This window comes from Phyllostomus discolor, chromosome 14 (assembly GCF_004126475.2).
Source record: "Phyllostomus discolor isolate MPI-MPIP mPhyDis1 chromosome 14, mPhyDis1.pri.v3, whole genome shotgun sequence".
NCBI classification, from domain to species: Eukaryota; Metazoa; Chordata; class Mammalia; order Chiroptera; family Phyllostomidae; genus Phyllostomus; species Phyllostomus discolor.
This window is the reverse complement of record NC_040916.2, coordinates 17715424-17741118: the sequence shown is the minus strand read 5'-3', so window position 1 is coordinate 17741118 and position 25695 is coordinate 17715424. Positions and strand designations below refer to the sequence as shown.

General features: G+C 40.5%; 1 protein-coding gene across 2 annotated transcripts in view; it reads right to left on the bottom strand.

Annotated features, from left to right (window-relative positions):
• Positions 1-25695, bottom strand: part of ACBD6 (acyl-CoA binding domain containing 6) — a 127749-nt gene that overhangs the window by 64148 nt on the left and 37906 nt on the right. For both annotated transcript variants that reach the window (XM_036015732.1, XM_028530739.2), the window contains exons 4-5: positions 23744-23826; positions 8099-8204 (exon numbers count right to left, since the gene is read on the bottom strand). In XM_036015732.1, the coding sequence (XP_035871625.1) occupies positions 8099-8204; positions 23744-23826 (189 nt within the window). The remainder of the gene's footprint in view (positions 1-8098; positions 8205-23743; positions 23827-25695) is intronic.

Sequence of the window (25695 nt, the reverse complement as noted above, 5' to 3'; positions counted from 1 at the left end):
TAACAACCCTTCTGCAAAACATACCCCAGAAGTATTTAGGAGATTGGGGGGAAGCCATTATTGTTCAAAGGAATCTTTGTTAGGCTACCAGAAGGTCACAGACACTGTTTGGAGAGTTCTGGAGAAATTAGCGAATTCCAATACAGGAAAACACGGGAGGAAAAAAAGAGTTCTCATCTATTAACCAAACAAGGGTACTAATCCTGTCCTACCTCAGACAGATGAATGGCTCTAAAGTGCTTTCAAAGTGCAGGGTGGCAGCTAGCCTATTAAGTGATATTACTTTCATACCTTCTGGAAAGTACAGAGTGGGCCTTAATATTTTAAATGCTCCCTCGATATCCTTAGTTACTTGTCCTCAAACCATGCAATTTTTTAAAAATTAGAGTTTCGCTGGGATATTGCAAATTAAGAGACTGAATTATAAAACAAGTCCTGGTGTTCTTACGGTGTCTGGAGAACAGGCACAGAGCGTGCACACTGCACGTACGGGGGACAAAAACACGGCACACTGGCAGGTTTCATTTCTAAGAGGTGTCACCTTGCCGCTGTACCAAAGATGGTACGATACAGCTCTGTCTAATTAGCAAATGAAGCATTGCAAACAGGTCTCCTTGAATTTCTCTCTGCAAAAAATTGTTTCACTTTACTACTGTAGTAGAGACTGCCGTACTCCCAGTAATCTGTGACGACTCTGTGTCCTCTGTCCGGCGCTCATCCTCTCCCCTCTGCTGCCGATACTGCCGTAGCAGCTGCTGCAGTGGGAACTGCCCCCACAACCACCAGACACTGCGCGATGCCTCCTACTTCCACCTCCTCCTCAGCAGTGAGCCGACAATGTTATTTCAAAAACTTAGAAACAGGAATAGGGTTGGAAGATCTTAGGGAAGCCAGGAGCTCCCTGTGGGGTAATCAGTTTGCCAGCATTACAAAGAAAACCGCACATGAATATGGGTGATATACATTTAAAATCAGCACCTACTTGATCTCTTCCACTGGCTAAGGTCTAAGGCAGAGGGAGATGGTGTTGCTGAGTTACCAGGGAATTTTTAAAAAAAACCCTTCACACGAATTTACTAAACCAGAATGTCAGTGACTTAAGAGTGAAGGAATAAGCAATGGAGATTTGACTTCATCCTGTGTAAGACAAGAAATAACAGCAACAATAAGTTGCCATGAAATCAGCCCAGATGTCCATCATAAGGCAACAGGTAAGTTACAATATATTCACGTGATGGAATACTGCTTAGTGGTACAAAGGAAATAGTGACCTATGCACTATGGATGAAGCTCAGAAACATTATGATAAATTAAAGTAGCCTCATACAAAAAAGTACATATTATAATTCCATTTATGTGAAGTTTGAGAACAAGCCAAACCAATCTACAGTAGAAGAATGATTCGCACAGTTGTTACCTTTGCAGAATTAGGGGAAGAACCGCCGGGGAGGGAGTGTGACGGACTTCCTGGGGTGACAGCCAGGGGTAAGGGCCTCTATCTTCATGGGAGTTTTGATTGCACAGGTACATGCATTTGTCAAAATCAGATGTGCACTTATGATGTGTGCATTTCAATGTACATAAATGTTATCTTCACAGAGAAACTAAACTAATACTGACTTCTAATTAGTGATATGCATGTTGAAGCATTTAGAAGGAAGCGTCTTCAAAATACTCTGATCAAAAATGTATCAAAATGTAAGACTGATAGATGAACAGAGGTGGGTAGATATTGATAAAACAAGCACAGTAAAATATCAGTGGTAGAATGTAGTGGGTGGGAATGCAGACAATTACTATAAAATTCAAATTCTTTAAAACTTTTTGTAATTAAAGTGTTAGAAAAAAATCACACAAAAATTTGTACACCCACGTTCATAGCAGTATTATTCAAAATAGCCAAAATATGAAAGCAACCCCAGTGTCCATGATGATCTGGGATAAACAAAACGCAACCTACACTCACAATGGAACGGTGTGCACCTTTAAAAAGGAAGGAAATTCTGACCCACGCTACAACATGGGTGAACCTTGAAGACAGTACGCTAGGTGAAGTAAGCCAGTCACAGAAGGACGCACACTGTGTGATTCCATCTCCATGAAGTATCGAGGGCAGCCACACTCATGGAGACAGGGCGTAGAGTAGGGGTTGTGGGAGGGGGGTGAGGGGGGCGAGTCGGTGTTCATGAGAACAGAGTTTCGTCTTGAGAAGGTGAGAAAGTTCTGGAGACAAATGTTGGTGATATTTACATAACAACGTGAATGAACTTAGTGCCACAGAACTGTACAACTTAAAAATGGTTAAAATTGTAAATTTCATGTTCTACATATTTCACCACAATAAAAAGTAAATTGTCAAAGCTCATAAGAATTAAACTTTCACTATTTTTAAATTTTGTATTAAATATGAGTTTCTGATGTAAAGTATTGCCATATGCTTGATATTTAAATGGTGTTAATGCCAATGAGCATAATTTGACATTTCTCAATGAGTAGTATGAATGAACAAAGTTCTTTCAAATTAATATTTCAATCAACTATACAACCAAAATAATGCATACTCAAATGTAAAAAGTTCTTTAAGAGGATGCATATTTTCTTCCTTTCTCAAATCTTAAATAAAAGCATAAATTTAGCCCCAGTATACCGACTCTGCCCCCTAAAACTTGTGCTTCTGTTAGGTTAATGCTAACAGTGTTGCCAGATGTTCCAGCAGTTTCTCAAGACAACAGCATGTAAACTGTGTTCTGACACGACCCCCGGGTTTAAAACAAGGCGAGAAGGGGAAGAAATGGAGTCAAGAGAAAGGGGGTCTCCTTCGGTAAACACAGGGAAAAGGGTGTAGCAACTGTGCCTGCAAATGGATGGAAAGAACTTAGAAGCAGTTCAATAAGGAAAGATTTTGGGAGTGCATCAGATAAGAATCTACGGAAAACCAATGAACTTGATGAACGCTTTTTGGGGGGAGGGGGGATGAGAGCTTGCACCAGAATAATGCACTCTATTTTGTTCAAATAGTATCACATTGCTACCTTGGTCCTAGAGATCTTTTATATTAAAGTGAAAATTTTAAATATTATTTAAATATCATCAATAAGCATGCATTTAATGTCTACTGTATACGGCACTGACCTGAGAAATAATGCACGTGACAAGAACCACGCAGATATAATTTGTGTCTGAAGACTGGTAACAAATCTGCTCATGTCCTAAACACTTCACACATTATTTAAATCACTCTTTACCCTTAAAGGATACATTTTTTGAAAAACTGTAAATATTTGGCATGTATGGGGAGCTATATTAATAGTTTAATGATAAAAATTGAATCACCATTTAAAAAAACTAATAGACTCTTAGATCTTTTTATATTTCTCTTCATATTGTCTATTTCAATTTCCAAATATTTCTGCAAATGGTTAAAAAATATAATAAAACTTGTAATTTAAATAAAAATGAGTACACATAGCACCATGATGCTATAAACTTGGACCTTAAAACATCTGATAGATAGCTTCCTGAATAGTAAATATAATTACAAAATTTTTTCTATTATGTGAAATGTAGACAATATCCTAATTGCTGTATTAGTAGGAAACACCATGTAGTTTTCTCAAATTAGAAATATGTACTCCACTCTATTACTAGTAATTACAACTCAAATAAATAACCAGACATGTATCAGAAACTATACTGATACATAATAAAATAACTTCATTATGGAATACTAATATTTAATCTTATATATGTTCATGTGTTAGAGTGGTTACAGATCCAAATATATGCATTTCAGGGAATATGAAAATTGTGTTTATTTCAAATATGTGGGAACACAAATGTGGTATATTTCATGACTATAACTGAACTTCTTTATGTGCTCACAGCAAATTTTAAGAGCAATAAATGATTTTTAGTCATGTGAGGGCAAGACTGAAATTGAGTTAAACATGCTGGATAAACATACATACATTCATTCATTCATTCATATCCTCACCTGAGGGCATGTTTACTGAGTTTACAGAGAGGTGAAGGGAGACAAGAGAGAGAGAGAAATACTGATGTGAGAGAGAAACATCGATCACACCTCAACCACAGACGGAACCCACAACCGAGGTGTGTGCCCTGACCAGGAATCGAACTCTCGATGTTTTGGTTTACAGAACATGCTCCAACCAACTGAGCCACACCGGCCAGGGCTGGATAAACACTTTTAAATAAAGCTCTATACCCTCCCAAATAATCTTAGGTAATCAGTAGTAAAATATCTCAAGTTCATATATCACATAAACACAAAGAACTGGATGTCCTTTCAAAACTGTAATTGTTATCCAACTTATAGAGAAATGTAATGTTTTTGATAAAGGGGTTAATAGTATTTAGCCAGCAACTTAACTGTGAAATTGTGTACTTTTAGTCCATCACCAAGGCTTACCAAGTTGTTTCTTTACTTGCTAGAGCTTTAAATACCACGGGGCAGGACCATCAATTTTATTTAGGATGTTAAGTTTAATTCTCACTTTAAGCTCTCATCCCCCTCTTGTTCTCAAATTAATTCATACAAATCCCTGATTAATAATAAAAGGGCCTGCCATCAGTATTCCAAGCCCAGGCTGAGTGGTCATGGCTGAGGGGGCAGAAATCTGCTCGGAGCGACGAGAGAGCCCAGCTGAATTCCTGGCGTCTCAGTCTATGAATGTGTAAGCACTTCCCCCAGCGTTCGGGCAGGCTGGGGGAAGGCGGCCGCGCGGGCACCACACCGGGAGTCCTGGGAAGTTTACTACTACATCAGAGCAACTCGGTGACAGACGCAACGCATTTCACAAGTGTTCCTTTCACTTTCACACACACACACACACACACACACACACGTGCGTAAAATTAGTGTAAGCTGTTTGTGTCCCAGACATTTATTTTATCCCTTTCGCTGCTGCCCAATGGTCTCTGCAAAGGTCACGTGTGAATCTGGTTTCCAGTGCTACTTGTACACATGTATCCAAAGCTGTGGAACACACACCGCCACAAGGGAGGGAACCCTGAGGTGAGCCGTGGCCTTCGGCAGCTGTGAGGTCCCACTGCAGGCTCTTCCCCAGTGAAGACAAAGCAAGCACCACTCGGCTGAGTGACGCTGGCAGCGGAGGGGGCTGTGCGTGCCTGGGGGCGGGGGGGGGGCGTACGGAAAATCTCTGTGCCTTCCTCCCCATTTTAGTATAAACTAAAACTGCTCTAAAAACTTCAGTTAAAAAAAGAGAAGTGGCTTTTTCATTCATTTCTTCCCTGTGTTGTCATTCTTCTTTCATATTGTTTATTAAGAATAATCAAGATAGACAAAATTTACTGAGTTCTTACTGTGTGTGTCAGGTACTGTTTAACTGCTATATATATATATATATTCATATTCGTTTAACCCTCAAAACAACCCTGACACAGGTGCTATTATTATCCCCATTTTACACGTTAGGGAACTGAGTCACAGAATAGACTTGAAAGGTCACAGAGGTAGGAACCAACACTGAAAAGACTTGACCTTTGACCCCAGGTAGTCCGTTCACCAGCATTACGTTATACCACTTCTAGTTATGTTTTTTCAATCATTCATTAATTTGTCAGCTTGGTTTTCTTTTTTGAGCATTTGGAATATGCCAAGAACTCTGATGGAAACATTTTCAACACGGGACCTCAAAACATTTTTTACCTTTCTCAGGCAGCTACTGGAGGAAATGCTCCATCAAAACCATGAAATAAATAACAGAGGGAGTTCCTGGAGTAGATTCTCCATCAAAACAGGGAAATAAACAGTAAGAGAGGAAGACCTGGGATCCAGAAAACAAGAGTCCAGGAGGAAGGGGAAGGCAATGCCCAGGTCGGCGGTAAAACGGAGTCCTAGGATGCCGTCTCCGCAGCAGGCCTGGGGAGCAGCCCGTGCAGACCGGAGACGGAGAGGGCTCCAGAGGGAATGGCACTAGAAACTACATGGGGTTGATGACCTGATATGTCTGACTGCACCGAGGAGACCTCTGTTGGGCAAACTGAGGAAAAAAGTAATGATAGAAACATAGAAGACTGAGAAAATGTAAAACGAAAAAAGGGATAATTATTAACCTTAAGAAACATAAATCAGTACCGTGGTATGCAGACGGTATTCGTCATAACTACATAATTATTCATTCCCTTCCCGCCCTTGCCTTGCTTCTCCATAGTGGAGCAGACTTCCCACCGTACTGCCTGGGGCTCGGCCTCATGCCTGGCTTTGGCCAAAGAATCCGAGTAGATGTGGCACATGCCACAGGCAAGCAAAATCTTTAAGTGTACTTGTGGGATCTGCTCTGCGTGCCTTTAGCTGCTGCCCCAGGCGGTGTCTACTACAGAGACTGGATCTGAGAATGAGAAGATGCATGAAATCAAGGTGAACTGATCCCAAACGAGGCTAGCAGAACCAGCAAGGCCTTCAGCAATCCCAAACCCTTTTGACATACGAACAAAAAAGATGTGTTTTTGTTAGCCACCGAAATTTGGGGTTGTTTATTGCTATAGCAAAAGCTAATACACATAGTAAGTCCACAACTCAGCAACAAACAATATTTATGAAGTCAGAATAATATAATTATATTACATTGTTAATTAAATTGTAATTAATTATATAATAATAAACATGGATTCAACAGATTCAATAAAAAAACTGAAACTAAAAGTTGTGATGTTAACCATGTTGGAGGATGGGACGAGCGGGAGATGGGGAGAAGGAAAGATGAATAAAACAGCCAAATCCTACCATCAAAGAGGAAAATCAATAATGTCTAAAGTTGTAAAATCAAGAGATACAAGTATGTTACTAAGAATTATCTAGGTAAATTGCAAAAGAAACAACAAAAAGAATCAAATATGAGAAGGATGTAGCAAGGGAGTACTTTTTTTGTTACAAGACATAGAGCACTATTTAATTTTTTTGAATTATCCACATGTATTCGTTTTGTAAAAAATCTTAACTCATGAGCATAAAAATAAGAAGTGACAATAAAATGAAGGGAAGCAATCATGCCTGATTGCTTTAAAAAAAAAAAGGGATCTGATCCTGAAAGGCAAACAAGACCCCTAGCAGGAATCATCACAACCTGGTCTCGCCACTTCCCAGTCCGGCATCACTTCCTCTAGCTACATCTTCCTCGGCTGTGTTTGCTTCACTACTTAGGGGAGAACAAACAGCATTACTGGTCCCCTTTACTGGAGAATCAGAGCCTAACGTTTTCACTTCCAGATGTCACTGACTTCCCTTACAGGAAAGCTGGGCCTGAAAGGGAGATCACGCAGGGTGGGGCGGAGGCAGGCTTACGGTTGTCTGTGCGGGAAATGATACAGTAGCTCCTAAATCATGACACAAGGGTGAACTCTGTTTCACACACTTACAACCGCAAACCCACTTTTGCCCCACCCCGTGTTATAGAGAGAGCTCTCAGTTAATACGTAAGTTGATTATTTATCTACTCTCCATATTACCTATGATCATTCCATGTCCTTTTCCCCAAAATTGCTACCTTTGGTCATTTCAGTCAGCTTTCACTGCATTATCAGAGACAGAAAAATTATTAAAAGTGAATTAGTAAAGTTTGCTCCTTTTTAAACAACTATAACTTACGGACAATTTAAGTTCAATATGTAAACAGTTTTATTCCCAAAACTTTATAAACTTATAAAGTAATATATTTTACAAAGTATATTTAAATAATGAACCACATTTGAATGATTGGATTTACCAAAATTCTGACAGTTTTCTAGACATCTATTCACTGAGCAATGGACAATATACCATTTAAGATATAATGATAGAGGACACTAAAGCTATTTCTGAATATTTTTATATTACCTGTAGGAGGTTTCACTTATGTTAACACTTACTCCCTTTATCATGAGCAAATACAAGTCATTTGAGTGCAAGTACCACCTAGCACCTTCTACCGCACGGACAGAGAAGAAACCTCATTCAGATGTTCTCCCTGAACTCCGCTGTCCTCTGGGCTGTAGTTCCTGGGCCTGCCATCTGGAAAGCAGCACTGGGGCGGAACAAGAAAGCGCGAGAAATAATGATAGGAGACGTTTCTCATACCTCTTCATCTTTCATATTCACGTCCACGTGTTTCGATTTGATGACTGTGGATATATGGTCGATGTTGTTTTCCCTGCAGTAATCAAATATGTTTTTGTCTTCTTCCCTAGTTACAATAAAAATAAAAAGTGTGTGTCTTACTAGGTAACCCATAAAAGTTACATATTTTTAAACAACCTGTTTGCTGCTGACAAACATTAATGAAGTCTGTTTTTATAAAGAGTTTTACATGAACAATAATGGATTTTCCATAAGACGAAATACATCCAGCCCCTGAAAAGACTCAAGTTCTTCGCAACTGCAACTGTGGGCAAAAGCTCCATCGCTTTAACAAGTTACGCCAGCTCGCTACTGACACAACATCTTGAGCAGATTATCGCTGTGCTTCCTCTCCCGGGCACTTTACTGCTGATGGACACGCGCTCCCCGACTCAGGAACCTGCGCCCGCAGCACTGCGGTTGGAGCACTGGACTGTCTGTATTGACTACAGAGGCGTCAAAAGATCACAGTACAGCTTTCTGCTTGTCGCGCAGGACCACAGAACAGTACGTCGATAGCTAACCAAGTTTAAAATATTTATACACGAAGGTAATTTTCTTAAGGAAAAGAGAAGTAAAAAGTTATTTGCTTACGGGAAAGGTATTAGAGCATCACAGAATTCAGAAACCCTTCATGAAATAATAGAAACAAACCCTGGGGACAGAAACTGAGAAGCATACCATGTGCCCAGCACCGTTCTAAGTACGTCAATGCCCTACACTCATTTACTCTTATCTACAAGTTCACAGACAAAGAACAGGCAAGGACAGGTTGCAGGGCCTACCAACGGCGTCACATTTACCAAAGGTAGAACGCGAGAGCTAGAACTCACTCGGATCAACTGATCTGGTGTACACCACATTTTCTATTACATCTAGCTGCATCTTGACGAGTCAATCCCCGTATATTCTAGGAACTAAAGCGGTTCTTCACGTGAGGTCTACGAGTTCTCTAACATAGGACACAGAATCATCTGTGTAAATAAATGCATGTGCAGTTTTCTAAGTGTGTGTGTCTGGGGGGCTTCAGCGAGATTCTCAAAAGGATAAGTGATTTGGAATACTAGCAATGAAACTGTTCCATACATGGACTGCATTTTCTAGGCTTAAAAGAATGCAGTTTGAGTCCCTAAAATTATAACTACTGTTTTACAACCTCAAAGCCTTAGCTTCCATTCATCAGAAATTAAAGCCCCTAGCCCATAGGGGTCCTTCTACTTTAAAAGCCAATTTAAATACTTTATTCCCTACAACAATTATTTTCAGCCAGAGGTAATTAACTTAAAACACACCACTCTGGCCTTAAATCATTTAAGTTTTCATTTATGCATCTGATGCATTTAATTGAGCGCCGACTACATGCAAGGCACCGGGCAAGATTCCGTTGGCAACAAGGATAAACAAGAAGCTCGGCATCCGATACATGCACAGTACAGTTGGGATGACACTGTCTACAAATCATTAGCATAAGGTAAAACTGGATCTTTGAAAAGGCCCGAAAGAGTACAGAGGAGAAACAGCCGGCTTCAAGCTGGAGAAAATGAGGTTGTGTCCAGGAAAAAAAGTATGTTTTAAAGGAATATATAGTCTCTTGAAAATGTCCATTTTGAAGAAGAGAAAAAATGTCTTTCTAGATTATTTACTCTGAAAGGAAATAAAGAAGTCTAATTTTTAAAATTAAGGTTGCAAACAGTACCACTTCAGCTATATTTCACTACCACAAAAACCAGTTTCTATGAAAATGTGTACTCAGAATACCGACTTGGAGTAATGACAGGGACCAATTTCCCTCCAATCCAGTAACAGAGAGCCCTCTAATTCACGAGGCAGCAACTTCCGTGGTGAGAGAAAGGACCGTGTCACTTTAAGTCACGACATGAATCATGCTGTTCTGAACGTGGTGGGGAGTCGATGGTGGGGAGTCGATGGGATGGTGGGGCCAGAAAGGGAGGGAAGGAGGGTCCTGGCGTGTCAGTTGCACAAACCCAGTGAAAAGCAACGGTTACTCACAGAGGAGAGGACCTTCGGAGAGGTCCCCCTCCCTGAACCCCAAAGGTGCGTCACGTATACCTGTGCCGTGAACAGTAAAAGTCAATGTAGGACACACATTTAGATTTTTATTTTGCTCAATATATTGTCAGTGTTTCCTATATGTATCAAATAGTTTGATTTGGTACATGATTTTCTGGAAGGCAGGGGGTACTTTTCATCTGAATATCTGCTTATCATCTGTAGTTTATCATTGTTAAGCATGTCAAACACATAGAGGTATTTATAAAATACCTCAGGGTATACAATGTAAATTAAATATCAAAAAATTCAATAAAATCCCCACAAATGTGATACAGAGTTGAGAAACTAATACAAAAAAAATTAAGTGATTCGCTTGGGCTTATTGTTAGTTACCCACCCACACTCCTAGTCTATCTTACTTGCCAGCAACCAAGCTGTCAATACAATGTCACCACCTAGTGGCCAAAACGGAGAAACATCTGGAACAACATCTTTCCACATCTCCTTCCTTACCCCCTAACAAGATTACGTACAATAGACAAATCAAATTCTCTCTTTTCCCTCTACATTTCCCTGTCAATACAGCCTCCCAGAGGCTGTATCTCCCTCTACATCCATACTTCAATGAAACACGTGAAAGTGATTCCAACCACTGCCAAGTGCAGTGCAGCCTGAATAAAAGTTAGGGCCCTTCCCCATGGTCTCAGCGGATCTTCCTTTCTCTTACAGTTCGTACCCAGCCACCTTTCTCCCTCTCCTGAATGGGAGAGAGATTATCAAACCCACTCTTTACGGACAAGTACGGGTTATGTTTGTGATGCTGCCCTCAAGGATGTCCCACGGTATCCCTAGCAAAAGACAGAATGTCTCTCTTCAGATTACTCCAAATTTCCTGAAATTGACAGAAAATATATTTATAGATCTGAAGGGGGAAAAAAACCCCTCACTGGCTTTCTTTGAAAGTCTTTTGAAATCTAAAGGCACACCTTTATGGAAAAGAGGGCTGGGGTCTAAGAATGGTGTCTTTCCTCACTCACAGACAGAACAGAGCCTTGCCCGCTCCTGAATACGCCACCTGCACCACTTTCTACAAAGACCGCACTTCCCTGTCAAGACTAGTTCAAACAGGGAGGTTTCATGGCAGGCCACCGACAGTCCATTTTACTGCTTCATCCGTCTCATAGAATTAAAAGCCACATTTATGGGGCTAGCTGAGATATCTAGCTATTTAATAGGTACATTCAATAACTATTTCAGTTCAATTCATCTATTTACCACGCAACTGCTAATCAGATATAAAAACAGTACTCCAGGAAATTGGCAATGGAAAGTTATTTCTTAAATAAAAACACAAAGGAGAGTAAACCAACATCTACACAAATACAAACATATGTCCCTGATTCCTCAGACTCAGGGGTGCACTCCTGCGGGCTCTGGAGGCCTACAAAGACCTTTAAGGGGATATGTAAGTATGGAAAATGTCCAGTGAATCAATTTTCAGCCCAATTTCTATATGACACCCTCTCTCCTAAACTGATCTACCCGAAAAGGCTTCGTGGTAAATATTTCATCACCATTGTCCTTTCCAACATTCCCGCTGCTCAACTGCTCCCCCGCCCCAGGCCTAGTTTACAACAGAAAAGCACACACCTCTCTCGGTACTATGGTCTACTTCTGGGAAATACAGCCAAAAGAGCTGATTAAGATTTAGCAAATGACTATTAATTAAACCTCTTACTCTTTTGCATAAAAATACTGTTTAACTAATATACTAGAAAAGGTTTGGGGGCAATAGGACTGTAGTTTGTACTGCCTTAAGATATAAAATCTTCCAAGGTACCAAATAAAGAGATAATTTGGGTAAAAATTTGGGGCTGGGAAGCCTTCTACAACTAAGATTAGAGGATAAAGAGGTGAAGTAAACAAAACAAAAAGCCGGCTTGAAGTTAAACCCTGTCTCATTCTAATAAAAACAATATTTATCTGTTAAACTACTTAAAAAACCCATACCACACACAATTTCAATAAAATTTTACCTATGTTTGATAATTATTTGACAAAATTTATCATGTATGTTGATCAACTGTATGGAAATAATTATAACTCAAATGAGAGAAAATTTAATGCTTAAAGCTTTTGAGTAAGAAAAAATTAAATTTTTAAAAAGTCCAACTTACATACATATTTGTGTTGCAGAAAATTATGGTAGCATGGTAAGACTACACAAAATATATTACTTTGAAATAAAATTATGAGGGAGAAGTAGAATAAAAGATGATATAAAATTTCTAACTGTTAAACAACTTGTTCATGTATATTTAAGTCAAGATCAGGATTTTATTGAATTAAACTTTATTTCAAGACCATTGAAGATTCACATGCAGTTGTAAGAAATAATAGACCTTATGTGCCATTTTCCCAGTTTCCTTCAATGGTTGCATGTTCTTGTGTTTTAAAAAACTGATTCTCATTACAGCATTTAGATTCCATCAGATACATGTAAAAGAAAAATGCTTATTTTAAATTTTCATTATTTACAAAATGCCAGAAATTACACCTTCGAAAATTATTTCAACTTTTAAATAATTTCTTAGATGTCATCTCAAAAATGTAAAAGGGAAATACAGTTTCCCAAAATTCTCTTAGGGACTACATCAGCAAGGTTTGAACACCACTGCTCTAACCCAATATGCTAGGAAGCAGAGGCTCAAAGCAAGGAGCAGGCTATCGGCCAGGGACGATCAGAGAACTCACTACAGAAGAGCTGACATCACATCATCCTCACTTTGAAGGATGAGCGGACAACCAGCCAGGTAACTGAAGGCTTCGGAAGAAAAGAAAGGAAAGGAGAAGTTCCACCAAAAAGAGGCGTTCGGGGGAACCGCAAGCACCTGGCTATGGTCGGGTGCGAAGGTCAGGGGGCAAGCTGGACACAGATCACCAAGAACTGGGCATGCTCACTGCCTGTAACAGGAGGAGCAAGTGCAAGTTACGAGTCAGCTGGGGAACGAAACAGGCATTCACCTTCCAAAGCCTGGAAAAAAGGGAAAGAAAATCGCCCTCTTAGACTAAGGAAGCTACTGACGAGGTGAGGCAGGAATGTCTCCCAGGTAGACCTGAAGAGCTACTTGATCCAGACACTACCCTCAACGCACCTAGAAAAACAGAAACAAGACAGAGAGACAACTAAGGGGACACAAGTCAGCGTGGCCCATTTTGAGCACCGACAAAAGAACCAGCCGGAGGAAGCAGGCACTCTCGGGTGCTTCTCAGCGGGGAGACTGCGTGGTCACGAGGCCTCCCCAGAACCTTGGCTAAAGCAACTCTGGAAGGAGAGAAGGATGACTCACCTTCCCTCCCGCTCTATCTGCATGGGCGCCAGTGGTCACCTGACTAGTCATTTCCCTTTCTGGGCCCCTCGGCGCTCACACCGAGGGCACCCAGAGTCCCCAGGCACTTGGCTTGCCACACTGGCATAGCCCCTTGGGTAAACAAAGAGGCCTTTTCGTTCACACCTCAGCTTCAGACGAGTGTTATTACTGCTCCTCTGCCTCTGAGGGCCTGCTCACCTGTGCGTCCTTCTCCCCAGTCTCTGAGCCTGAGGAGTGAACTGGATCTGCGTGGGGACGTCCGCCTGACCCCCACACTGCACGGCACCTTGGGAGCCGGTCTCTCCAGGCACCCTGTCCCGGGAAACCCGCTGGCACTGCCGGTGCATGTCACGGCGTTGCAGGAATTTAAGTTTCTAATTTATTTGGTGAATAGGTAGAGGATCTGGAAGGTAAAGGATTACTACTTTGTCCAAAAATAAATGTTAGGAAGTAATGATGTCATCTCACTGACCTCATTTGGCAATGATTTTTAACATCCTATTGAATGAGCCAAATACAAGAGCCCAAAGTCTAATGTTGATTCTTTTTTTATATAATCTTTATATGCTATGACTGTATATGTAAATATATCATCTTCATTTTATATAATACTTGATATTACTAAACCATCAATATTTTAGAAGTTGGATAAAATGTCTACCTAGAAATCAAGATACTCTGCATTTTAAAAAAGCATGTTTTCATTTATGAATATAAACCATGTATACAGGCAGACTTAACTTCACTGACAGCTGCACCTCCACCTGGAAGAGTCTGTTCTTGCTCAAAGGTTTCCAGTGAAGCTGGTGTAAGGCTGCCCTGGGAGCAGCAAATTAGGTGAAGTCAACTCCTGACTTGGGGATTAAATGGTAGTCGCAGCTGTCACATTTAGCACCTGAAAAGTCCCCACTCTTAATTAAGATCTAATTCAAATTTCAGATGTTAATTTCACCTTGTAAAACAGTTTCAAGTCTCAATCTTACCAAAGACCGTAAGTGATACACTATGATCCCCAGGTAAAGTCTTGCCACTAGTACCTCATTGCCTTTCCAAAATACCCTGAGCCTAAGCCCTGGAGGAGGAACACTTGGGCAGCAACTGCGCTCAGGAAGCCGAACACTCAGATCCAGGCACTTAAGAAAGGTGGGGTTTTATGGTCATTTGTTGTGTTGTTCTTAAAATAATTCTTAAAATCCTAGATGACAAATAGACATTTAGAAATTGTTCTTAAGTTGCCAGATTCCATTGATTCTGAAATACAATTTCCTCTGCATTTTAACATCTCTGATAGATCTTGGAATGGGCAGCATCTTACCACTGATTAGTGGGATGTTCGTCCCAATGGTATTTAAACAGTGGTGCTCCCAAACCTGTGGTGCTCAGAGTCAGTGAGGTCGTGGGGTAGGTCTAGAACAGGCAGTGCCAAGCGGGGAAGCGAACAAAGACTGGAAGAGTTAACATGCAGGGGTGGGCAAAAGGAGGCTTACAGTGGTGAGCATGCAAGAAGTTTATGTTCTTATAGTATTATTTATTACTGTATTATGTATTTGTATCACAACTGTAAACCTCCTTTTGCCCACCCCTGTATACTGAATCACAATCCTCGAACCCAAAAGCTACTAGATCTGCAATTGATTTTAGTCATGGGAAATAACCAGTTAGTCCCCCCCACTCCTGCTGTGTCATAATAGGAACTTCTTTCACCAAGTAATAACTATTTCCAGACTGTGATAAATAAGCAGTATACCTAGTTTTAGGACTAGAAGATTCTAAAAGCCTCAAAAAAGTTTTATTATCTTGTTTATGTTGTTAATGTAATTAACATATATTTTTCTCACTTTTTTTTTTCAAGCAAGCAATGACCAAAAAAAAAACCAATGTATACTTCTTGTAGATAACTTATTATACTGGAAAAGTTATTTAGCCATGACTTATAAAGATACTAGTTACTGAAAATGCATTTTCACTGCTTAAAACATGCTTAACTCTAAAAGTTGGTTGAAAATTTCTGATACTTCCAATGCTTATAAAACAAAACACAGTTAATTCTGACCAATTCTTGCAAAACCAGCAGCCACATGAGAAAAATCTATCGAAGTCCCTGACTAACAGGCTCTGCAATGCTGAGTTATATTCTCGACCATTAAGGTAAGTCTGAAATCAATAAAAACAATTAATCCGAAGAAAACATCATCATCAGTGTATTGATAAATGAAAGGCTGCAGTCTCCATTTTTACCAGGAAAGCATGTCTTTAAAAACACTAAGTGGGATGGGGTTTAATTTAAAATATTTAAGCTGAAGATATTTACTATTATTAATATAATAGAAAATGCCAAATTGAATTTCATCAGTTGGAGATGACAGTGATTCCTTAGACATTTCAGGAGTGGCAGGGCGTAGCAGCTGAGAACGGAGTTACTGACCACGTGACTTCAGGCAAGTGGACTCACCTCTCTGAGTCTCCGTTTCCTCAGCTGTAAGATACGAATATTAATAATACCTACGTCTTATAAGATCATTCTGAAGATCACAATAATGTGTAACAACTGCAGTATAATTACTAGCATATAAGTGGTCCATAAATGTCAGCTGACATCATTACCATAGGATTTTAGCATATATTGTAAGCTGGGGTCATTTCTCATGCATCCTTATATGGGGTCAGTCAATTCATCTAACGAATGTTAATCTGACTTTCAAGGAAATAAAAATAAGCCCACGCAGTTGGAGCGGAGTGAACAAAGAGGCGGTAGGGAGGGGGGGACTGGCATGGGACGGAGATGGGAGAGGCCCTGTAAGGCATGTTAAAGGGTTTTTGAATTTTACCCTAAGTGCTATGGGAAATCATTAAGAGGCTTTAAGCAGAAGGGTGACATGATGAGATCTGAGTTATAAATCTGGGGAAGAGATGGCACAGGAAGTGGGAAATCCAGTCCCCAAACCGTTCTGTGTGTCCTGGCCAAGCGATGACGACTGTTTTAAGAGCAGCGGTGACAATGCAAAGGGCACGATAGTGGCAGTAACAAAACGTAGCCGAATGCAGATTATTCTGGAACTTGAAGAAACAGAATCTCTGTCTGATATGTTAGGGGATGCGAGTAGGACATTATTACACAGAGACCTACCCGGGAACGGCACACCCATAAGTTTATACATCTGTATACATGTGTGTGCACGCACACACACACACACACAACTTTGTAAACAAGTCTAAGTGCCTAGCATTTCACAGGTGCTACACACAGACAAGGATACAAGAAAGAGAAAGGAAAGACAGAAGAAAGGGTAGACGGAGAAGAGAACGAAGCAGACAAAAAGAAGCGGGGAAAGACACAAGAAATAAGGAGAGAGGAAGAGATGACGGGCTGGCTTCAGCCGACGCATGACCCTCTTGCTCAGAAAGGGCTGCCGACCTGCAGACAGGTGGACCTGCCCATCTGCATGGTGGGCATCATGGCACCGAGGACATGGGAGCCGAGGAAAGCGCGTAAGAAAAGGGTGACTGTGAGAGCCAAAAGGCTCTCGCAACAGTTACTGTTTATGTCAAGACCCACCGGTCTCAAGGGACCCATTTTCACATAATCTATAATTATCTCTTCGCTTTAATCGCCTTGTCATTCCTGAGGCTCTCCTGGGCACTGGAAGAGGAAAAGCTCATTAACTAAACCTTTTCTCCTCTCTCCAGCCACCCATGGCTTTTAATTGCTTGGTGTGTTATTATCTAGGAGTGCAACTGGGATCATTTTCATAAGAAAGGGAGGTAGAGAGGAGGAAGGCAGCCGTGAGTCCCCGAGGTACGCACCGCAGACAAACCTTTGCTTTCTCAATTATTTATGCCAGCTGAGGTTTCACCGGCTGAATAAATCCATAACTCAAGTTCATTCCGAGCAGTCACATTCTCAAGGGGGAGTTTCCCACTTGCCTATCCACACTTGTGTAGTCCTCAAAGAATAACCAGTATGAAACAAGACATATGTCATCCAATTTATCACCTATCACCAAAGTGTTAACACAATGTTGATCGTGGGCAACACAGTGAAATAGGGAAGGATTTCACTATTACCAGCCAAACACACTAAAGGAGGCAGGATCATCTTTTTGGTGCTAAGGGCAGTGGTGTTAATGAGACCATGGAATTCCAGAATGACTTAACCCACTGAAAGCATAAAAACCCAAATACTCAATTTTTAAAAAAACACATACTATTGAAGTGTCAGAGTCTTACACAGATTCATTAAAAACAGAAAAATAACCCCCCCAAACAGATTGCTATCTAACAATGAAGCTCTGAATAAATAACTACATGGAATTTCATACCATTTTATAAGTCACTTACAGTAAAACATTATGTGTTGTAGCTTTGTCTCTAAACATACCCTTTTCAGAAAAATTTCAGAGTGTAATGTTTGTTTACTACTTCACTCCAGCTCATATTTTCATCAAAAATACAAAATTAAAGCATAAAATAATCACATTCATTCTAGTTTTTAATACTTATATCCTCCCTTTTATAATCAGAACTAGAGAGTGGCCAATGGAAAGATATTTCTAAAATATTTTCAAAATCCATCATTGTTTAAAATTTTTAACTCTGTAAGTCAATGGTGAAAGAATCTCTTTAAAATTCTACAGGCTTTTGTGTCTGACCACAGCAGTGACCTCTGGTATTTTCTGCCAAAACAGTTCATTTGTCTCACAGAACAACTAATCAATTCCAGAGCCCATCAATCATTTTAGCTGTATATGCTCTGGTCTTGCTTAGAGAAGGTCCAGATGGCTGCCTGTGTAAGTGGGATTAATAAAATTCTGATAGATTGCATAGCATCAAGCTACAAAACATAACAGGGAAGATCAAATCCGACTGGGGGTGAGATGGTTCTGCACATGCTTCATTTGTTGTATTTTTAATTCTTGCTCTAATTCCCAATTTATGTGCCAACTTCTAGATAAAACCTACGTATGCAAGTCACCCAAAGTGTTTTCTTGTTAAGTCAGCATATGCAGTAGACAGCCAGTTGACTCTCGGCAAAGCCTGGGGCTTACTAACCAGAGCTTTTTCCGCCAGTCTACAGTATGAATGAACCACAACTGATCTCAAGACTAGAGTAACCGTCTGTGAGTTACAGGATTTCTTGCTCTCTTGCTTCTACAGTTTCAAATGCAGACCCAATAGCATTGGTTCTCCCTCCCGTTTTTCAATTTCTTCTGTAAAAGCGAACAGCCTGTTCCGCATCCTAGTACCAGACTGACATGTGATTTTAGCCCCCAACATAAGCCTATGTCCTGGGTCTTGACTGTGGGGAACTCTCAGTAGCAATACTATGAAAGCGAACAGTGACAACAGTGACATCATAACTTATTTTGCACTGGATATTGTTCTAGGATGCCTGTGTGTATGCGTTCCTATAATCCACATAAGCACCACACGAGACAGGTACTGCAGTTACCCCATTTTATAGATAAGTAACCTGTCCGAGGTCACAGAGCTAAGAAGTGGTGGACCCAACATTTGGATGCCAGCAGTTTGGCTCCATAATTTTTTGTTCTTCATTAGCCTCACATCATATCCCTTCCATTATATTATAGAACTAGCTTCAGAAGGAGAGACTGGTGTCAGGGCTCTGGAAGACTAACTCAGAGATCTGTATCTATGGCTATACTGTCCCTTTCCGTGACAGAGTGGGGTACAGGTCAGAACCAAAACAGGCAGGGAGCAAGCCCAGAACTGGCCCCGGTGGCCCATGGCTCAAAACATTTACAATAAACTGAATGGGCCCTTAGCTTGTCTCCTACGGTGCACACCAGCCAGGAAAGCTGCCAGGACAACGGGGCCTCGGCCTTGTGAAACTGATTTATTCGATCCTGGTTTTCCTGATTTTTAAAAATGTGAAAAAAATTACAGGTTTATATATTAAAGTATCTGAAACAGAACTCATGTTTAATGGTCTTTTTAAAAACAATGGTTCTACAGACCAAAACTTGTCCTCTCACTCAAGTTTACCATTTGGTTTCTGAAACTCTAAAACCTGCTGTTACTTTCATCTTTGGTTGAACATAAAATTCTGCCAAGAAACTGCAATTAACTTCAGTTAAAGCAGAACTTTCTCTTGGAAAACTAAAACACCACCTACTATATTTCACCAAAATACAAGCAATGTTTGGTTACTTTTTCAATGTTGTGACTACATCCTTATACTTAAGAAACAGAAGGGCCCTGGCTGGTGTGGCTCAGTGGACTGAGTGCCAGCCTGAGAACTGAAAGCTCACCAGTTTGATTCCCAGTCAGGACACATGCCTGGGCTGCAGGCCACGCCCCCAGCGGGGGTGCACGAGAGGCAACCAATAGAAGTATCTCTCACACACTGATGTTTTTCTCCTTCCCTTCCCTTCTCTCTAAAAGTAAATAAATAAAATCTTAAAAAACAAAAACAAAAACCAATAGAGACTACATCTGGTCCTTCACTGGAGTAGCCCAACATTTCAATATAGAATAATTTTTATCATGAATCTAATCTGTTATGCTGGAATTGTGTTCAATTATAAAACAAATTCTCTATATAAAAAAATTAGTAGTTGCTGTAATTTCTGTCCTGCTACAGCAGTAATAAAATTACTGTTTGTGACAGTTAAAAGGCTTTCCAGTGGCTCTCATCTTTATGTTTCTTACTGTTTCGTATCTTCACAATGTGTTCTGGAATACAAAGGCTTAAATCAAATTATAAAAATAATATTTAGATGACTTAATGAAATAAGGCCAAGACTAACCAGTTTTGCCCATAGCAAAGGTTTGTATCTCACTCCATTAACTAATGTTATTAAACATACATGTAGATGTCAACAGAGAATACACTATTAAAAGGTGAAGAAGCTGAGAAGCAAATATTCACAATGTTTTGTCTCATAGATTCATAATAAGTGTATGTTGAGTTGAATTAAAATCTCTATAAAAATATATGATGTTGCCCTGGCTGGTGTGGCTGAGGGGATTGAGCACCGGCCTATAAACCAAAGGGTCACTGGTTTGATTGCAGTCCGGGCACGTGCCTGGGTTGCAGGCCAGGTGTCCAGTTGAGGACATTCGAGAGGCAACCAATGTTTCTCTCACACATCGACATTTGTCTCCCTCTCTTTCTCCTTCCCTTCCCCTCTAAAAATACATAAAATCTTTAAAAACTATATATATGATGTTATTTTGTTACTATTTCTTATTATCAAAGCCTAAATTGATTTAAAACTAAGAGTCACTTATTTAGAAATTGGATGGAGGATAAGCGAGGAGGTAGGTGAACTCTCCCAATACGGTTTAACTCTGTCTTAGGAACACTTCAACTATCCAGGTACCTACTCTCACTTCAACTGGGGTACATCTGACCTGCTTCCTGCTCAGCAGAGATAGAGCGGTCAGGTCACCGGACAGTACAAAAGTATGTACAAGTGCATACAGCATGTCATTTTGAAAAATACTGGAGTCTGGGAGCTCCTAAAGAAACTGGCACACAAAATAAGGATCATTATTACTTATGGATAAGTGATTGACATTATTAGTAAGTATGGCAGGGGAGAAATATGGGGGGGAAATGGGGACAACTGTTAATTGAAAAACAATTATAAAAGAAAATATATGTATACTAAATTTAAAAATGCAACATAGGGAATATAGTCAATAATACTGTAGTAACTATATACGAAGTCAGGTGAGTTCTAGAATCATTAGGGGGATCTCTTTCTAAATTTATAAATGTCTAACTACTACTCTGTACACCTGAAATTAATGTAAAATATTAAATGTAACTGTCACTGAAAACTAAAATAAAAATGCCCCCCGCCCCAAAAGAAAGTATGTATGGTGATTTTTAAAAAGCAAAGTCAAGTAACTATCTCGATTTCTTCACCTAGGAAAGTGAAACAGCCTGTGCATTTTCTTAAGCGCTGAGGGAAGGAGCTGAGGACGGGCACATCGCCAGGACACCGCACCAGCAGCCCCTGCTGTGTGGCGGGGCCACCAGGCCGGTGCAGTGTGAGCCGTGGTCAGGGAGCGAGACAGGGCTCTGCCCTTCGGGAGGCAGCCATGGATACCTCCCAAGCCCTGGGCACTTTTGAGAGGCACCTGCTAACTTCTGGGCACTTGCTCAGATGGTGAGGATATAGAGATAAAACGTGATCTTTGAACTCCAAAAACTAAAAGTTTAGTGGAAGGACAGAGTTTTTTAAAAAATTATGACTTATTGTGGTGTAACATGATAAATGCTATAACAAAAGTGTGAACAGAGGACTATGGGAAAACAGAGAAGGAATGGCTAACTCCCCTTCTATCATGTAGGAAAAATGACTTGATTGAACATTTAGTAAACTTTGATTGGTGGAGTTAGGGTTCTAGAACACCAGTTTTGGGGAAGACTCTAAAGATGAAATATGCAAGTTAAGAACCCTGAAATGCTTTCTGAATGTATAAGGGTGAAGGGGGAGGGGGATTAATCTCTGAATATGGTTTTTAAACTGTGCTTCCCCAGGACTGTGCGGGCTGCCCACGGTTCTCAGGGACCAGGGTGGCACAAGCACTCCAGGCCAGAGGCAGCCTCAGAGGGCGTTTTTATTCCCCTCAACTCTGCAAAAGCCTTTCCCCATCCCAGCCCAGATTAAACATGCAATCTAAGGAAAAATGGTGTGGTTGCTATGCAATTAGATTCAACAGAGGACCCCTAGTATCAACTGACTGGTCATTAACTAGAAACAACGAGCATTTAAAGTTTTTGATTCATAGTGGTATCAAAACTTCCCTCCCAGAATGCTACCTGGGAGCTCTCATCCCTACTTCTCTATGTGGTGGGTAATGTCAGCAAAATCTCCTGCGAGACTGAAGGGTAAGTTTTGGTACCGCTTCCTCTTCCCTCTATGAAGGTAGACTATTTCCCGTCAACAAATTCAACTAATCCCCACTGTCCACTTGAAAATTAGAGTTCACTTATCTCACGTTAATGAGTAAGAAAAGTAAAGTTCAGGTAACTCAAAAAGGGTAAGAGCATCAGAGATTCCTATTTCATTTTTATTCATAAAGGAATGATCTTAGATGTCACATGACTTTAAAACAGGACAGAAACCTTTTCCTGATTTACACACAGTGGTGAAAGAAAAGAATTATCCAGAAATGTCATACATTACAAAGTTTAAGTCCTTTATTAAATAATACAAAATGACCCACAATTTTTAAGTTGTGGTAAAAACCACACAAAGCGTACCGCGGTCACCATTTCTAAGTGTCCCACTAAGCAGTGACGAGGGCCGGTATGCTCGCACCGCTGTGCACGCACTCTCCGGAACACTCCGGCGCTGCCGAACCGAAACTCTGGGCCCTCTAAGTGACACCTCCCATCCACCGCCCCTCCCCCGGCTCCGGGCAGCCGCCCTCCTACTTTCTGTTTCTCTAAACTCGACTGCGCCTGACACCTCACGTGAGTGGAATCATACAGTATTTATCTTTTTGCGACTGGCGCATCTTCACTCAGCATAAGGCCCTGGAGGTTCATCCATGTCCCAGCTCTGTTTCAGAATTCCCGTCCTTTTTGAGGCTGACCAATATTCCACTGCACAGGCTATATTTTGTTTGGGCACCTGTCACTGGACCCCGGACGGCTTCCACCCCTCGGCTGTTAAGAACAGTGCTGCTAGGAGCGTGGCTGCGCAAACGTGCCGTTCAGATTCTGCGGCACGTGGAACTGGAACCAGAACTGCTGGGTCCCGTGGTAACTGCTTAGTTTTTTGAAGAACCGCCACAATACTTTCCTTCATGAACCATTTCACACTCCAAAGTGGTTTTTAATTGATAGCTCAAGTCAATAAACTATAAAAATTAAAATCATTAACAAACTGGTATTTTGAGGAAAACTAACACCAGCAAAAATCCGCAGCTTCAGAAGACTGTCTGAGACACCAAACTTTGCCCTATCAACTGCTTAAATGCTAGGCAGGGTTACCATCTGGTGCTGTCAGACACTTGTTGGTTTTAAAGATTATACACCTTAAAAATTCTTTCCTGTCGTTTCTTATCCTACTAGAGATACCACCAAATCAGTTTCAGGTTAAGAAAAAGTTCTTTACAGATGGAAGTTTTCAGGATTAAAAATATGAAGATACATACACACAAACATACATATACATGATGTATATAGAGATAGACAGATACACAGATACTCCTATTATCAATGACCGGAAGAGAAAATTACCTGATGATTTCTTCATGATACAGAGAACTAACAACTGGTCCGCCAAAACCTGTACTTGCTTCTTTTCCTTTCTTCTCTGGTGTCTGTGGGGGGAGGGGTAGAAAAAAGACACATGGATTAAAGCAATGTGTATTTTAAATCAGTTACAAAATACTACTTTGCTAAGGAATACTAAAAGTCTGACTGTCCACCATTTCTCCAAGGCACCAGTCACAGGTTCAAGATGGTACCAGAAAGGCAAGGGGACTCTCAGGTCATCAAAGCAGTGGAATAAGTACCCACTAGCGAACTAAGGTCATTCCACAAGGTCATTCCACAACTGCTTCCGGAGTCACCTAAACGCCACTCCCCTAGCTGATTATAAGAGCTTAGCTATGTTCGCTGTAGAAAATATGGCTGGTCCATGAGGAACAATGAAAACAAAATATGAAATATAAATACCAGATACAAAAGGTGATCAGGAAAATCATATCTACATTAACAAAATTAAAGCTCCCCCAAAAGAAAGAAACTAAACTATATAGTAAAACTTCAAATTCAATCATACAGAAAATATTTTTAGGTAGCCAGAAGGAAGGAGAAGGGAGAAGGGAGAGAGGAAAAGAGCGCTGAAATAAAAGGAAAAAAAAAACAAACTTATGGCGACGCTTTCCAAAATCAAGTATTCATTCAACAGGCCCTGCCCCTCGATATTCTCAAAAAGCACAAGATGAAGATTAAATTTAGAAGAAAGATTCTTCCAAAACATGTAAAGTGGAAGCAGTGAACTTGGATGTTACTCCTGTCCGAAAAGCTTAAACTGCAACCTCTGCAAAAGCCCTCATGTCCTGCAATACTGACAGTTTCGACAGCCTTACTGAAAACCAACTGGCCTTAAAAGTGTGGGTGTATGTTTAGACTCAGTTCTACTCTACTGGTCCATCCTCACGCCAGTACCACACCATTATAATTACAGCGGCTTTGTAGTAAGTTTTGGAATTGCAAGTGCGAATCTTCCAATTTTGTCCTTTTTTAATAGTGTTTTGACTATCTGGGGTCCTTTTGCACATCCATCTGAATCTGAGGACTGGCTTTTTCAATCCTGCAGAAATGGCATTTTGAAATAGTTTTGAGAGAAACTGCATTGAGTCTGTAGGTCACTTTGGCTTGTACTACCATCTTTTTTTCTTTCTTTTTTTAAATATATTTTATTGATTATGCTATTACAGTTGTCCCATTTTCTCCCTTCACTCCCCTCCACCCTGCCCACCCCCTCCCACCCACATTCCCCCCCCTTTAGTTCATGTCCATGTGTCATAAGTCCTTTAGCATCTACATTTCTCATACTATTCTTGCCCTCTCCCTGTCTATTTTCTACCTACCCTCTATGCTACTTATTCTCTATATCTTTTCCCCCTCTCTCCTCCTCCCACTTCCCTGTTGCTAACCCTCCATGTGATCTCCATTTCTATGATTTTGTTCCTGTTCTAGTTGTTTGCTTAGTTTGCTTTTGTTTTAAGTATGGCTGTTACTAACTGTGAGTTTGATGTCTTTTTTTACTGTTCACATTTTTTATCTTCTTTTTCTTAGATAAGTCCCTTTAACATTTCATGTAAGAGCTTGGTGATAATGAACTCCTTTAACTTGGCCTTATCTGAGAAGCACTTTATCTCCCCTTCCATTCTAAATGAATGCTTTGCTGGATAGAGCAATCTTGGATGTAGGTCCTTGCCTTTCATGACTTGGAATACTTCTTTCCAGCCCCTTCTTGCCTGCAAGATCTCTTCTGAAATATCGGCTGACATTCTGATGGGAACTCCTTTGTAGGTAACTGTCCCCTTATCTCTTGCTGCTTCTAAAATTCTCTCCTTCATTTTCACCTTGGGTAATGTAATTATGATGTGCCTTGGCGTGTTCCTCCTTGGGTCCAACCTCTTTGGGACTCTCTGAGCTTCTTGGACTTCCTGGGAGTC